General features: G+C 45.2%; 1 protein-coding gene across 1 annotated transcript in view; it reads left to right on the top strand.

Moving 5' to 3' along the window:
* The first annotated feature begins 8080 nt into the window (after positions 1 to 8080).
* The window catches only part of LOC136577583 (cytochrome P450 2K1-like), a 47180-nt gene continuing 39529 nt past the window's right edge, over positions 8081 to 15731 (top strand). Inside the window, exon 1 of the mRNA XM_066577510.1 lies at positions 8081 to 8275. Within this exon, the coding sequence (XP_066433607.1) occupies positions 8081 to 8275 (195 nt within the window). The remainder of the gene's footprint in view (positions 8276 to 15731) is intronic.

The raw sequence follows: 15731 nt of genomic DNA, 5'->3' as shown, positions 1-15731 counted from the left end.
TTGTCACATGTGATGCCACTGTTCTGATACCCCCCGACATGATCATTGACGGGGTGAATGAATGAGCCACAGACAGTTTAAGTACCTCAGGTCCCCGGGAACGGTCAGGGCCTGGAAATAATTTTACTGAGAATTTCACTTTGATAGTACAAGGCATACATTCAAAAGATACTCTAGTGCAGGTAAAACAAGAAATTTGAGGTCAGGGAGGAAACTCAGGATGATACCGGTCCTGCAGTCCATGGTATCTGTCAGGAACCGCTCCTGTAAGGGGAACATTACAGAGGACGAAAAGGGGTAGGGTCACTCCACAGACTCTCCGTCAGACAAGTACCTCAACTCAGTGGGACTCAGATTTCAATATGCTTGAGTGTGAAACACAGACGATTAAGTACCTCTGCGCTAGGCCTTGACTAACTAAACTTGCACTCTGCTCACTCTCTCTCTTTGGGGCTCACTTACAATTTGAATTGAAGACACGCATTCCGGGAAAACCTCTCCTCTTCCTCCATCTTCAACACATGAGGGCTGAAGGTGCCTCCACATGCCTCTGTACTTTCTCTAGCAGCTCTGGAAGATGGAACCTGAACTCCTTTTCCCGCTCTCAAACACTCACATTTATACCTTCTCTCATACCACGTGACAGGATAGAATTGATACATTCACAGACAGACAGCTCATATTTTGCAGACATTAACCCATCACTTACTGCAGCTGTGCAATACACACAACAGAATGACAAGACATTTTGCACAGTGCATCAAGACAAGATGTTACATGTATGACATTATGGAGGGGGCCAGGAAAGTACGTACTGCGCCACTACAGCTGCTCTTGTGCTCCTCAAGTATATGGAGTGAAGGTCGTGCAGGCGTGCCACTGCACAATATACTTCAATAACAAATCCAGAGATTACTGAGTTTTATCAATTCAGCAATCTCCGGTGCTGTCATTGAAGTGAATAGAGGAGTGGCACACCTGCATGACCTCTGCTCCAATCACTCAGGTGCCGACTTGACCCCAGTTCTCTGGATTGGTTGGGGGCCCAGTGGTCAGACCCACATTGATCATAAAGGTATTCCCTATCCTGTGGATAGGAGATACCTTTATAACTTGGCACAACTCCTTTAAGAAGCAATTGTGCTTATGTTTGTACTTATACATGAGAAAAAAGGGGTTGTCCATGAATAGCATAAAATGGTTGTTATCAGAACAGCCAGTGGAACCCATTCTAGGATGGGAGAATTTATGCGGGGGAGGAAAATGGTAGGGCCAGAGACAGTGCCTAAAGGCTCATTTACACACAAAGACAATATTTCAAATGATTGAAAGATTGACAGTTTTAGTGATCGTTTTGCATAAAGTTCTAATGGGCACTGACGGCCATTAGCACTTTATCAGCTTCATTTGTGTGCAAATGAGTTTCCAGCAGCTGTTTTCAAATCCCAGCATGTGGTCTGGACTTTGCACTCAGCTGCATTGTCTTTGCATGGGTTGCCGCAGGCTGTCAGCTGAATACAATGTAATTAGCTGCTCCCATGAAGAACACAACCTGCAGTCCCTGCTATCACTCCAGATGAAAGATGGATTTTAAGCTTACCTAAAAATCATCATTCAGCCAAACAGTGAAAGATCAAAGCATTTACACGCAACAATTATTGCTAAAAAGCCATCATTTGAACAAATTTTGAGCAATAATCGTTGCCTGTAAATGGGGCTTTAGGCTACACTCTACTGAACAGTGTAGCTCTAGTCACCCCCTGTTCACGGCCTGTCAACTTCTCTTTATAGAAACATAGTATGTAAAGCTGAAAAAAGACATATGTCCATCCAATTAAGCCTATTTTCCTGCAATGTTGATCCAGAGAAAGACAAACAACCTAAATGAGGTAGAAGCCAATTTTCATCATTTTAGGGGAATAAAATTCCTTCCCAACTCCAAGTCCAGCAATTAGAATAATCCCCGAATCACTGACGCTCCTGAAGAAATCAGTGACCATAACAGGAAACATTGTTGGACTCAAGAAAGGCGTCTAGGCCCGTCTTGTACTCTTTTAGCGAGTTTTCTTCTAGTCTGCAGTTGAATTTTGCCATCCTAGGATGAATTGCCGTAGGCTGCAATGACAGCAACCACTTTATACCATTCCTGGACAACCATTTTAATACAGAACCATAACACAATTAATTAGAATTGCAGTTCTAAGACAGGCATAACCACTTTTACAGGGTATCAAGGGATTAACATTTCTAGTCCTTATGCACAGGTTTTATGGAAGATAGCTCAGGCCTGACTGTAGGCTACATGAAAGATTTGGGGAAAATATACTAATATGACTGGCTTTTCAAATGCTGGTTTTAATACTATTTCTGCTGACATATGATGCACCTAATATAAGAAGAGGCATTTTTAGGCGCATCTCAGCTCCTCCAGACACAGAAATGTTAGCCAGGTCCGATTTGGGGTATAAGTAGATTTGCACAACATTTTGCCACTTTTTTACAATAAAAGTTTTCCAGTTTTGAAAGAAATGTTGTATATTTTTTGTTCTTTATGTCCACTCTCATCAATAATTGTAACTGGGAAACTATCTTTTCTAAAACAGGAAGACAGGTTGGGGCCACCGACAGCCTTACATATTTATGCCAAAAATGTGCTTAAATTATCTCACAACAGCGACAGCTATGTAGATCAGATTTTTAGGTGCACATGATGGCCATATATGCAGCAAATTTATTAAGACACATTACATCCTACTCCCATGGGCAGTTCACTAAGAGTATCATATGAAATGCCAGTCTTAGTAAATGTTCCCCATAAAGTTATCCTATTATACTTAGATATTGATTCATTTTTAAGCTGACTTCAGGCTCACAAACAATTCACAGAATGAGTACATAACAATTCAAGAAAATCACAGAAGGAGGCAATACTTACTGATATACTGATTTGAGGGTGAGTATCAGTATTAGAGATGAGTGAGCGTACTTGCTAAGAGCAAATACTCGAGCCAGTATTGCCTTTTGCGAGTACCTGCCCGCTCGTCTCAAAAGATTCGGGTGCCGGCGGAGGTGAGCGGTGAGTTGGAGGAGTGAGCGGGGGGAGAGATTGAGTGAGAGATCTTCCCCCCCCGTTCCTCCCTGCTCTCCCCCGCCTCTCTCCGCCGGCACCCGAATCTTTTGAGACAAGCGGGCAGGTACTTGCAAAAGGCAATACTCACTCGAGCATTTGCCCTTAGCGAGTACGCTCACTCATCGCTAATCAGTATGATCTCTGCATCAGCTTTTGAAAGTTCCTACCTGACTCCAAGATCCGGATCACAACCCTACTGGTTATTTAATGTCTATATCCTGTAATATCATAGCGCTAAAAAAAAAAGTCATATGTTGTATCTACACCTGATTGTAATCATATGTGCAATAGTCTGCATTTGCCGAAACTTGCTGAGATATTCTGTAGTGGAACTTTTAATAAAGAAAGGATTGACACCTGCCATAAATTGTTGAGCTTCTTACATTCGGAACATGAACGTAATCTCCAGAAACATGATGGCCCTCATAGGATATATTTCAACAGATGGAATCCATCAAATGGAATCAAGTAAATGCAAGGGTAGGAGTAATTGATGTGTTTCAATCTGCAATGGAAAGAGGCCTGATTAGGTTATATGATACATCTAGATCTGCACAAATAAATCTAAATTTTTGCTTTAAACAAGAGGCAGCAATATTCGAATTGAAAAATGATGATACGATCGTTATCAGGAAAGCGGGTAAAGGAGGAGCTGTAGTTGTTTTAGACAAAGAATTCTATAAGGAACCTGCACTGGAAATTATTGATGATAAAGCTTATAAAAATTAACTGTTAATCCAACAAAGACCTTTCAGGACAAATTAAGAGATCTGATTAATGAGGGTTTAGCTTTAGGTATATTCAGTGAAAAACGAGATTTGTTTATGCATTGACTCTCCTATCACACCAATTTTTCAGGGTCTAACAAAAATACACGAATCCATTGTAAGACCACTATTATGTCTTATTTTTGCTGTTATAGGTTCGTTGAATAAGAATGAATGTGTTTGGGTAGATACTCTGCTGCAACTAGAGATAAGCGAGCACCCAAATGCTCGGGTCCGCGTTATTCGAGTCGAGCTTTTCGTAAAATTCGAGAGCTCTACTCGAGTAACGAACCCCATTGACTACAATGGGAGACTCGAGCATTTTTGTATGTGGGACGCTGGGTCCCGAGCTTTTTTTCTTTTTTCCGTGGTTCGTGATTCTCTCTCTCTCGCTCTCTCCCTTCCCCTTCCTGCCAGACAAAAGATTTGTGGCGGGGAGGGGCCAAAACAGTCATGTCACAGCAGGGAGGAGCCAAAAGCTGGGGCGGGGTCGAACACGATTTGATGCTCGTTTGAGTAATGAGCACCATCGAGTACGCTAATACTCAAACGAGCATCAAGCTCAACAAAGTACGTTCACTCAACTCTAGTTGCAACCTTAAATTCAGAGAGTGGCTGGATATATCAAGGACACCAAACAAATTTTAGGAACCTTTCATGATTTTCAGTGCAAGGAGACATTTTCTTAGAGTACATGTAACTAAAGTCTCTATATTCCAGTATACCACTTAATAGTGCTTCAACAGCCTTGGCTTTCCATCTTTACAGCTATAGTGAACACACCTGTGAATTAAATGAATATATTATAACAGTTGTCCAATATTTATTAGAACATAATTTTTTCACATTTGATCAACAATATTATCTGCAGGTGTGTGGAGCACCAACAGGTGCAATAATTTCACCATCGCTTGCAAATTAGTTTGTTTCATAGTGGAGAGAGAATGCCGATTTTTCATTTAATAACCAGTATCTCCATTACATACACCGGTATGGTTCTTTCATAGACGACATATTGATTGCATGGGACAGAGATATTGCAATCATAATAGAATTTGTTGCATCTCTTAATGATAATGATATTAATCTGAAATTTATTGGTAATTTTGATAAAAGCATGATTCATTTCGTAGATGTCACTCTGGTTGTGAATGTGACACTAGGGAAAGTTAGGACTACACTTTATCGCAAGGAAATCGTAGGTAATACTATTCTTTATGCCACTTGTAATCATCCACAATTAAAGCTCACAAAAATTAAATGTGCATGTACGGATGATACCGTAGTATAGTCTCTCCTTAAGGAGAACACCTAGAAGGTGTGTGTTGAGACACCTAGGAGGTGAGCGAGGAAATTTATAAGGCCATGCATTCTCCTCCAGGTAACATATGCAAATAAGGAAGCAATACCTCTGCAGCGCCACCTATTGAATGGCAGCATTCCATCAAATCAATGTCAATCTCTAAACAAGTCTTTAAAACAATGATTGAGAATTGAACACCAAGCCAGAAAACCATACATATCTTCCTTATTTATATATATATTCCCCAGAGGAGCATGCAAGGCCTTATAAGTCTCCTCACTCACCTCGAAGGTGTCTCCACACACCTTCTAGGTGCTCTCCTTAAGGAGAGACTGAACTTTCTTCCCGACCCATGTCACAGGCCTCTCACTAGCCAAGCCAGAAACCTACTGCACTCTGATGAGGGGCAAACACCCTGAAAGAGCTGTCTGTGTATGGTTTTCTGGCTTGGTGTTCAATTCCTAATCATTGTTTAAAGACTTGTTTAAAGAGTCTGACATTGATTAGAAGGAATGCTGCCATCCAATAGTTGACGCTGCAGAGGTATTGTTCTGTCTTACTTATTTGTAGGGATGATAACATAGAGAATTCATGAAAAATTTGCATTAGAGAGATTGGGTACACGTGACTATCCTTCTTGTTCTGTTCATAGGGCCACCAATATAGTCCACAATAAAAGCAGAAGTTTATTATTAGAAAACAAATATTAGGATCTAAATACTAGGACGTGATTACTTTTTCTACACAATACAGTAATGAATATAAAGAAATGATTTGTTTGGTTACAAAAAATATTGGATTATATCAGGATGGCATATTAGCTAAGATTATAGATAATAGATATTGATTTGTAGCTACAAAGAGACAGGACTTTGGGGAATGCTTTATCACTGAGTACGCTTTCTAGTAAAGCAACAAGTGAAACATGGTTACACCTCAAAGGCAATTATAGGTGTGGATAGAGTAGATGCAAGGTGTGTAAATACACATGCACCACGGATAAGACGAGTAAATACGCAAGCACCTTGGATAAATTTAAAAATTTTGATAGTTCATGTTCTTAAGATATTCAAACATACATTAATTGTGATAGTGAACACATGGCGCATGTGATCGAATGTGCTGCATGTAATCTGAAATATGTCGGAGGTACAACACGAAAGTTAAAACACAGAATTTCAGAACCTATTGTGGATATAAACAATTTGGGAGATAGGAATATATCTGGAACAGCAAAACACTTTTTGAATGCTCGCAATCTGACCTAGTTTAGATACTATGGCATTGAAAGTATCATTAACTGAATGAGGGGAGGAGATAAGTGAAAGCGGTTGATGTGTCGCAAAGCTTTTTCGATTTTCAAATAGCGATCATGCTATATATATATATATGTATATATATATTTATTTATTTATATAAATATATATATAGACTAGACTGCGCGCCCCTCTAATTTAAACTTCTCATTCCCGCCTCCAAGACTTCTCTAGAGCAGCACCAATCCTCTGGAACGCACTACCAAAGGCTACCCGGGCAATCCAGGACTCACAAAACTTCAAGCGTGCTCTAAAAACGCACCTCTTCAGGGAGGCATACCGCATTCCCTAAACCAAACCTCTTAATACGCCGCCTGATAACATGCTCCTTGACTTACAAATTGTAATCCCTGCTAGCCACCATAAACTGCCCCTGCAGTCATATCGATTCTGCCATCACACAGTTAAATATCTGACCATTGTCTATATGTATAGCATCCCTCACTCTGCACCTCGCCATACCGCGCACATCTCCAGCCCCTTTACCTTCTGTATCACTCCATTACTTGTAGTATGTAAGCTCGTGGGAGCAGGACCCTCACCCCTATTGTTTCCATCAACTGATTACTATGTAACCGTGGTTCTGTAATTTTTGTACTTTTGACTTTCTGTATTGCCCCTGTCTTTGTAAGCGCTGAAACTTTTCAGCAAGTGGGAATTAAAAATGCAGGGAGAACAAGCAGCAGCTAGTCACGTCTGAGCCCCGGCGGCGGTAGACAGGTGAGTGTATATTTTTTACTACAGCTAGGGATGATTTTCAGGGAAGGGCTTATATTTAAAGCCCTTCCCTGAAAATCACTGCAGGGGTTGCTGGCAGGCCATTGCTTTCAATGGGGCCATCAGCAGCAGCAGCAGCCTCCCCACTAAGAGCAAGGCTTGTAACCCGAGTTTTTACTCTTAAATCAGAGCAAAAATTCGGGAGAGAACCTGCTCTCAAATCAAAAAGCTTGGAAGCTGAGGCGCTCTCAACCCAAGGTATCATTGTATATTGATATGTTAATAATATGGAATGGGAAATAGTTTATAGTGAATGCTAATATACCAGTAATGTCACATGATTATCTTTACAGCTTCTGGTTGAGATTGCTTTTCTTGCTTTAGTTTTTCATTGTTAGGATGCCATGACCAAGAGCGGTAACGTTAGGAACGTGTAGACACTATGGTATATACACCATTGAAACTGTTATTATGGATTAAGAAATAAAAGTTCCATTTCTAAGGAAGTGCTGGAAGCTTATGCATTCATTATGGAGCAACATAATTACCAGAAGTTCACTGGGTTCTCTGTGAATACCTGTAAGTTGAACCGGCTGAATGGGATTGGGTGAGCTGACTTTTTCTATTTGATGTATTGACTTCATAGTATAAAACATATCAAACTAAAGTTATGCAATCAAAACCACAATGACTGATCGTGGTAAATGGAAATGAGCCAATCAGTTTATTATAGCTTATTTGTACCCGAGTAAAGATTAACATGTGTAGGTGAATTAAGTCCATGTGTATTGTGTATAAATATAACAACACTGACACATTCAGAGCGGACTCGTAACAGTACTCCACTATGGCTTTTATAGCCTACTTCTTGACTAGAGTTGATCTGTTAATATATTTTTTTATTTCCATTGTACTGTTCATCTATTGGAAAAATGGATCTAAGAAGACCACAGCAAATATGCCTCCTGGACCTACACCCCTTCCTTTCATTGGTAACCTTAACCTTGTGGACCTGAATAAGCCATACCAATCCTTAATGGAGGTAGGATACTTTATTTGCCATGTATGTAAAATGGGCAGCACAGTGGGAGCATTGGTTGGGTGTTGGGTTGATGATTGAAACAGGGGTATAAGTGCATTCATAATGAGCTGTGAGTGCCATCTTCTTGTCATTGTACTAGGGACAGATACATCCATGTTCTGCTAACATGTTTTTAAAATATCCTTTTGTTAATATTTTCAATTAGTGTTTTTTTTCCTGGCTCATTGCTGTGCAATTTGTGGAGAAAATATAGCCTAACGTAGTCTGAAACAAACCAACAAGCCTTCTTCCTCCATAATCAGAAGATAATAGAAAGTTCCTATGTATATTTTCCTAAAAAAGGGTAACTAGATTCATGAAAATGTCATAGCATGCAATACATTGACAGACGAAGTCCGCCTAAGTAAGAGCTGCTGTTTGCATCAACTCTGGCTCAAAGGGGGGACCTTTGCTAGGAAGCCCCTCTATGCTGTCCATATGTCCTAATAGTGTCAGAACTTGTCGTAGTAAGATAATCTCTTTTAATGTTTTTGGTGTATTTTGAAGTTGTTATTTTCAAGTTGAAGGACTGAATAGCATAGTCAACTTGGCTAGTCTGTCCTCCCAAACAAAAAGGAAAGGAAATAAACCCAGATCAAACGAAGACCAAAGTTTGCATCTTTGGTTTCTATTTGAATAATTAAAGTCCATGGTTGCATCCAGAGTTCCATATGAATGCTGTTTTGGCGATTTAGAGGAAGCCCCAGGATGGAGAGGCTGGATGCATGCCACAACAGAGTGTGAACCCTGACTCAGTTTTGAGTTTTTGCATTTTCTTTCCTGTACCTTGATTTCGAAAGCCACAATGCATATTATGCATATTATAATCTCATTCAGAGACAAAAATAGACAGCAGAAGGCTCCGGTTCAAAAACAACATGGAGGCTTCTTGCTCTCTAATAGGCACTTAACTGGAAGGAAAAGGCTAGGGTACTGCACAACCCTAATGAGTGAAGACAGTATTCAAGGTCACATGGTAAAACTTGACTTCTCTTTTATTTAACCAGCAATTTGATGCCTTTAAGGGCAACAATGCCTCTTCCTCAGAGTCATGTAGTAAGTCTAAGATTGCCAACATCTCTCACCTCATCCAGCTGGTGGTTATGAGCCCTATCTTTCTGCCTCTATGCCCAGCAGCATATACCCCAACCGCTATCATTTGGGCTCCCTCTCTGCCCCCCGAAAAGTGGGTCCACATGCTAGGCCAGTGTACACAACCAGACTTTCTACACCTAACACATCCTGACTGTTCCTGCTCTATTTTAAGGCTCCCTCTTGCGCCAGAGGATGCGGGAGGAATTAGTCTCTATAAAGTACAAATGGTGATTGCCATTTTGCCTGTTCTCCTTGTTTTGATTCATACCTGTCTCATCTAAGTTTTCCTGACTTCTCTATTCCCAACCTTGGGTCGTTTATTCACCATGTTTTCTCTGACTGCCCTGAATTTCAGCCTGCTTCTGGGTTTCACAAGAATTCCGTCTGCCCTGATTTTGGCTATGCTCCTCGACTATGCCTCTTTCTACACCCTCCAGCACTGTATTATGGAATAATTCCACCTGTCATGACGTGTTGCTCCATCATGTCTCAGTCTATACCCTCTGGTAGCTTGTTACTATAAATCTGACCAAGTTGCATTAGCTGCCTTTTAACAAGACTATTTCTGTGGTGGCAGTCTAGGGTCCCTTGCCGTGGAGATCAGATCTCAATTGATAGGGTTAAGGGATAAAACTGGCGATGCCAAGGTACAGCCCTTGAAATTAGCCCTAAACTGGATTGGTTTAGAGGCACAGCAGTTCTACTTCATTTGCCTTGACACTTAGAAATCTGGATGGATACACATAGTTATAGGCTGTCCTGCATCTTGTTGTGTTGCCCATTTGAAATGTGTCAAATTACTTGTTCAATAAAAGAGAAGTTACGTTTCACCTTTTGGCCTCAAATATTGTCTTCAACCTACCCCTTTCTTTCCAGTCTGTTGTATCATCACGAGGCCCACAGCCTTGTTGGACAGCGCCTCTGGGTTGACAGCACTTTCTCTCGCACGTACCAGACAATATACTATACTTTTAGAGCACACATGTTTTGGTAGCTTCTCCTTCTGGATCTCCTGTTACTCTTATGGATGCTCTGTGCTAATTTTGTCCTTTTTTAGCATCTAATTAGAGATGAGCGAACGTGTTCTTCCGAGCTTGATATTCGTGCGAATATTAGGATGTTCGGGATGTTCGTTATTCGTAACGAACACCATGCGGTGTTCGGGTTACTTTCACTTCCTTCCCTGAGACGTTAGCGCGCTTTTCTGGCCAATTGAAAGACAGGGAAGGCATTACAACTTCCCCCTGTGTTGTTCCAGCCCTATACCACCCCCCTGCTGTGAGTGGCTGGGGTGATCAGGTGTCCGCCGAATATAAAAGTCGGCCCCTCCCGCGGCTCGCCTCAGATGCCGTGTGAGTTAGATGAGGGACAGTGCTGTTTGTACCGGAGCTGCTGTAGGGAAAGAATTGGTAGTTAGTGTAGGCTTCAAGACCCCCAAAGGTCCTTATTAGGGCCACTGATAGCTGTGTGTTGGCTGCTGTTAGCAGTGGCAATTTTTTTTTCTCTCAAAATCGGCTCTGCAGAGCGTTGCACCCGGCATTAGGGACAGAAGTGCTGCATAGGCAGGGAGAGTGTTAGGAGTGAGTGTAGCCTTCAAGAACCTCAACGGTCCTTTCTAGGGCCATATTTAACCGTGTGCAGTACTGTGCTGGCTGCTGTTAGCTGTGCTGCATTTTTTTTTTCTTCTCAAAATCGCCTCTGCAGAGCATTGCACCCTCCATTGATACTGCAGGGAAAGAATTGTGTAGGCAGGGCCACAACACAGTTATTATTCATTGAATATACGCAGTGCTGCCTTTTGGTGGAAAAAAACTGAAAATAATTGTATTTGTCCTGCCTCTGTCCGTCCTAAGGGCGGTGGACACGTGTCGGCTGCATGTGCAACGTTTAAAAATCAGACGCACCCAGCTACGTTTTTCTCCTGGCTTCGCCATTTGCTTTCCTTAATTGGGAAAAAAAATACCTGCTCTGCCAGAGTTAATAACTCTGCTACCCTCACGTTCTGTGCCACATTAGCAGGGCCACAGCACAGTAATTAAACTTCTCATGTTCATTGAATATACGCAGTGCTGCCTTTTGGTGGAAAAAAACTGAAAATAATTGTATTTGTCCTGCCTCTGTCCGTCCTAAGGGCGGTGGACACGTGTCGGCTGCGTGTGCAACGTTTAAAAATCAGACGCACCCAGCTACGGTTTACTCCTGGCTTCGCCATTTGCTTTCCTTAATTGGGAAAAAAAATACCTGCTCTGCCAGAGTTAATAACTCTGCTACCCTCACGTTCTGTGACACATTAGCAGGGACACAGCACAGTTATTAAACTTAGATTATTAATTCACTAGAGGCAGTGGGGCCTTTCGTTTTCAAAAAAGGGAAAAAATTATATTTGGCTGCAGTCTTGCGCCAATTTATTTCCTGCCTGTGAAATCAAATCACTGGTAATACAGCATGCTGAGGGGTAGGGGTAGGCCTAGAGGACGTGGACACGGTCGAGGTCGCGGAGGGCCAAGTCAGGGTGTGGGCACAGGCCGAGCTCCTGATCCAGTTGTGTCGCAGCCGACTGCTGCGCGATTAGGAGAGAGGCACGTTTCTGGCGTCCCCACATTCATCGCCCAATTAATGGGTCCACGCGGGAGACGGTTATTAGAAAATGAGCAGTGTGAGCAGGTCCTGTCCTGGATGGCAGAAAGTGCTTCGAGCAACCTATCGTCAACACGCAGTTCTGCGCCGTCCACTACTGCAAATCCGAATCCTCTGTCTGCTGCTCCTCCTTCCTCCCAGCCTCCTCACTCCACTACAATGACACCTGCTCAGGAGCGGGAACACTCCCAGGAACTGTTCTCGGGCCCCTGCTTAGATTGGGCAGCAGCGGTTCCTCTCCCACCAGAGGAGTTTATCGTCACTGATGCCCAACCATTCGAAAGTTCCCGGGGTCCGAGGGAAGAGGCTGGGGACTTCCGCCAACTGTCTCAACAACTTTCTGTGGGTGAGGAGGACGATGACGATCAGACACAGTTGTCTTGCAGTGAGGTAGTAGTAAGGGCAGTAAGTCCGAGGGAGCAGCGCACAGAGGATTCGGAGGAAGAGCAGCAGGACGATGAGGTGACTGACCCCACCTGGTGTGCAACGCTTACTCAGGAGGACAGGTCTTCAGAGGGGGAGTCAAGGGCATCAGCAGGGCAGGTTGCAAGAGGCAGTGCGGTGGCCAGGGGTAGAGGCAGGGCCAGACCGAATAATCCACCAACTGTTTCCCAAAGCGCCCCCTCGCGCCATGCCACCCTGCAGAGGCCGAGGTGCTCTAAGGTCTGGCAGTTTTTCACAGAGACGCCTGACGACCGACGAACAGTGGTGTGCAACCTTTGTCGCGCAAAGCTCAGCCGGGGAGCCAACACCAACAGCCTCACCACCACCACCATGCGCAGACATATGATGGCCAAGCACCCCACAAGGTGGGACGAAGGCTGTTCAGCGCCTCCGGTTTGCACCCCTGCCTCTCCCCCTGTGCCCCAACCTGCCACTGAGATGCAACTCCCCTCTCAGGACACAGGCACTACCGCCTCATGGCCTGCACCCACACCCTCATCTCCGCTGTCCTCGGCCCCATCCAGCAGTGTAGTTCAGCGCACCGTCCAGCCGTCGCTTGCGCAACTGTTGGAGCGCAAGCGCAAGTACGCCGCCACGCACCCGCACGCTCAAACGTTAACCGTCCGCATAGCAAAATTCATCAGCCTTGAGATGCTGCCGTATAGGGTTGTGGAAACGGAGTCCTTCAAAAGTATCATGGAGGCGGCGGCCCCGCGCTACTCAGTTCCCAGTCGCCACTACTTTTCCCGATGTGCCGTCCCAGCCCTGCACGACCACGTCTCCCGCAACATTGTACGCGCCCTCACCAACGCGGTTACTGCCACGGTCCACTTAACAACGGACACGTGGACAAGCACAGGCGGGCAGGGCCACTACATCTCCCTGACGGCACATTGGGTGAATTTAGTGGAGGCTGGGACAGAGTCAGAGCCTGGGACCGCTCACGTCCTACCCACCCCCAGAATTGCGGGCCCCAGCTCGGTGGTGGTATCTGCGGAGGTGTATGCTTCCTCCACTAAAGCACCCTCCTCCTCCTCTGTCTCGCAATCAAGATGTGTTAGCAGCAGCATGTCGCCAGCAGTCGGTGTCGCGCGGTGTGGCAGCACAGCGGTGGGCAAGCGTCAGCAGGCCGTGCTGAAACTACTCAGCTTAGGCGATAAGAGGCACACGGCCCACGAACTGCTGCAGGGTCTGACACAGCAGACCGACCGCTGGCTTGCGCCGCTGAGCCTCCAACCGGGCATGGTCGTGTGTGACAACGGCCGTAACCTGTGGCGGCTCTGCAGCTCGGCAGCCTCACGCACGTGCCATGCCTGGCCCATGTCTTTAATTTGGTGGTTCAGCGCTTTCTGAAAAGCTACCCACGCTTGTCAGACCTGCTCGTAAAGGCGCGCCGGCTCTGCGCACATTTCCGCAAGTCCCATACGGACGCTGCCACCCTGCGCACCCTGCAACATCACTTTAAGCTGCCAGTGCACCGACTGCTGTGCGACGTGCCCACACGGTGGAACTCTACGCTCCACATGTTGGCCAGGCTCTATGAACAACGTAGAGCTATAGTCGAATACCAACTCCAACATGGGCGGCGCAGTGGGAGTCAGCCTCCTCAATTCCTTTCAGAAGAGTGGGCCTGGTTGGCAGACATCTGCCATGTCCTTGGTAATTTTGAGGAGTCTACCCAGGTGGTGAGCGGCGATGCTACAATCATTAGCGTCACCATTCCTCTGCTATGCATCTTGAGAAATTCCCTGCAAACCATAAAGGCAGCTGCTTTGCGCTCGGAAACGGGGGCGGGGGAAGACAGTATGCCGCTGGATAGTCAGGGCACCCTCCTGTCTATTTCTCAGCGCGTACAGGAGGAGGAGGAGGAGCATGAGGAGGATGAGGAGGAGGGGGAAGAGACAGCTTGGGCCGCTGCTGACGGTACACCGGCTGATTGCCTGTCATCCTTTCAGCGTGTATGGCCTGAGGAGGAGGAGGAGGAGGAGGAGGAGGATCTTGAAAGTGGTCTTCCTAGTGAAGACAGCCATGTGTTGCGTACTGGTACCCTGGCACACATGGCTGACTTCATGTTAGGATGCCTTTCTCGTGACCCTCGCGTTGCACGCATTCTGGCCACAACGGATTACTGGGTGTACACACTGCTCGACCCACGCTATAAGGAGAACCTGCCCACTCTCATTCCCGAAGAGGAAAGGGGTTCGAGAGTGTTGCTATACCACAGGACCCTTGCGGACAAGCTGATGGTAAAATTCCCAGCCGACAGCGCTAGTGGCAGAAGGCGCAGTACCGAGGGCAAGGTAGCAGGGGAGGTGCGGAGATCGAGCAGCATGTACATCCCAGGCAGTGCAACAGTCTTTAAGGGCCTGGCCAGCTTTATGGCTCCCCACCAAGACTGTGTCACTGCTCCCCAGTCAAGGCTGAGTCGGCGGGAGCACTGTAAAAGGATGGTGAGGGAGTACGTAGCCGATCGCACGACCATCCTCGGTGACGCCTCTGCCCCCTACAACTACTGGGTGTCGAAGCTGGACACGTGGCCTGAACTCGCGCTGTATGCCCTGGAGGTGCTTGCTTGTCCTGCGGCTAGCGTCTTGTCAGAGAGGGTGTTTAGTGCGGCTGGGGGAATCATCACAGATAAGCGTAGCCGCTTGTCAACTGACAGTGCCGACAGGCTAACACTCATCAAGATGAACAAAGGCTGGATTTCCCCAGACTTCTGTTCTCCACCAGCGGACAGCAGCGATACGTAAGCAATACGTAGGCTGCACCCGCGGATGGAAGCATAGTTCTCTCTCACCATCCAAAACGGGGACATTTCTGCTTCATCAATCTGTGTCTAATATTCCTCCTCCTCCTCCTGCTCCTCCTCCTGAAACCTCACGTAATCACGCTGAACGGGCAATTTTTCTTAGGGCCACAAGGCTCACTCAAATAATTTTTCTGAACAATTTTTATAAGTTTCAATGTGCTTAAAAGCGTTGGAACTGTAACTTGAACCAATTTTTCGTTACACTGGGCTGCCTCCAGGCCTAGTTACCACTTAAGCCACATTAACCAAAGCGATTAATGGGTTTCACCTGCCCTCTTGGCTGGCCATGGCAAATTTTTGTCATGTACATTAGTACTGTTGATACAGCAATTTTTGTGGGCCCTCGCCTACAGTGTAATCAAATTAATTTTTAGCCCACCTGCATTCCAGCTGACGTTACCTCAGCTGTGTTGGGCAATGCAATGGGATATT

The sequence above is a fragment of the Eleutherodactylus coqui genome, chromosome 8 (genome assembly GCF_035609145.1).
Source record: "Eleutherodactylus coqui strain aEleCoq1 chromosome 8, aEleCoq1.hap1, whole genome shotgun sequence".
Classification (NCBI taxonomy): Eukaryota; Metazoa; Chordata; class Amphibia; order Anura; family Eleutherodactylidae; genus Eleutherodactylus; species Eleutherodactylus coqui.
This window is presented reverse-complemented; position numbering and strand designations above follow the sequence as displayed.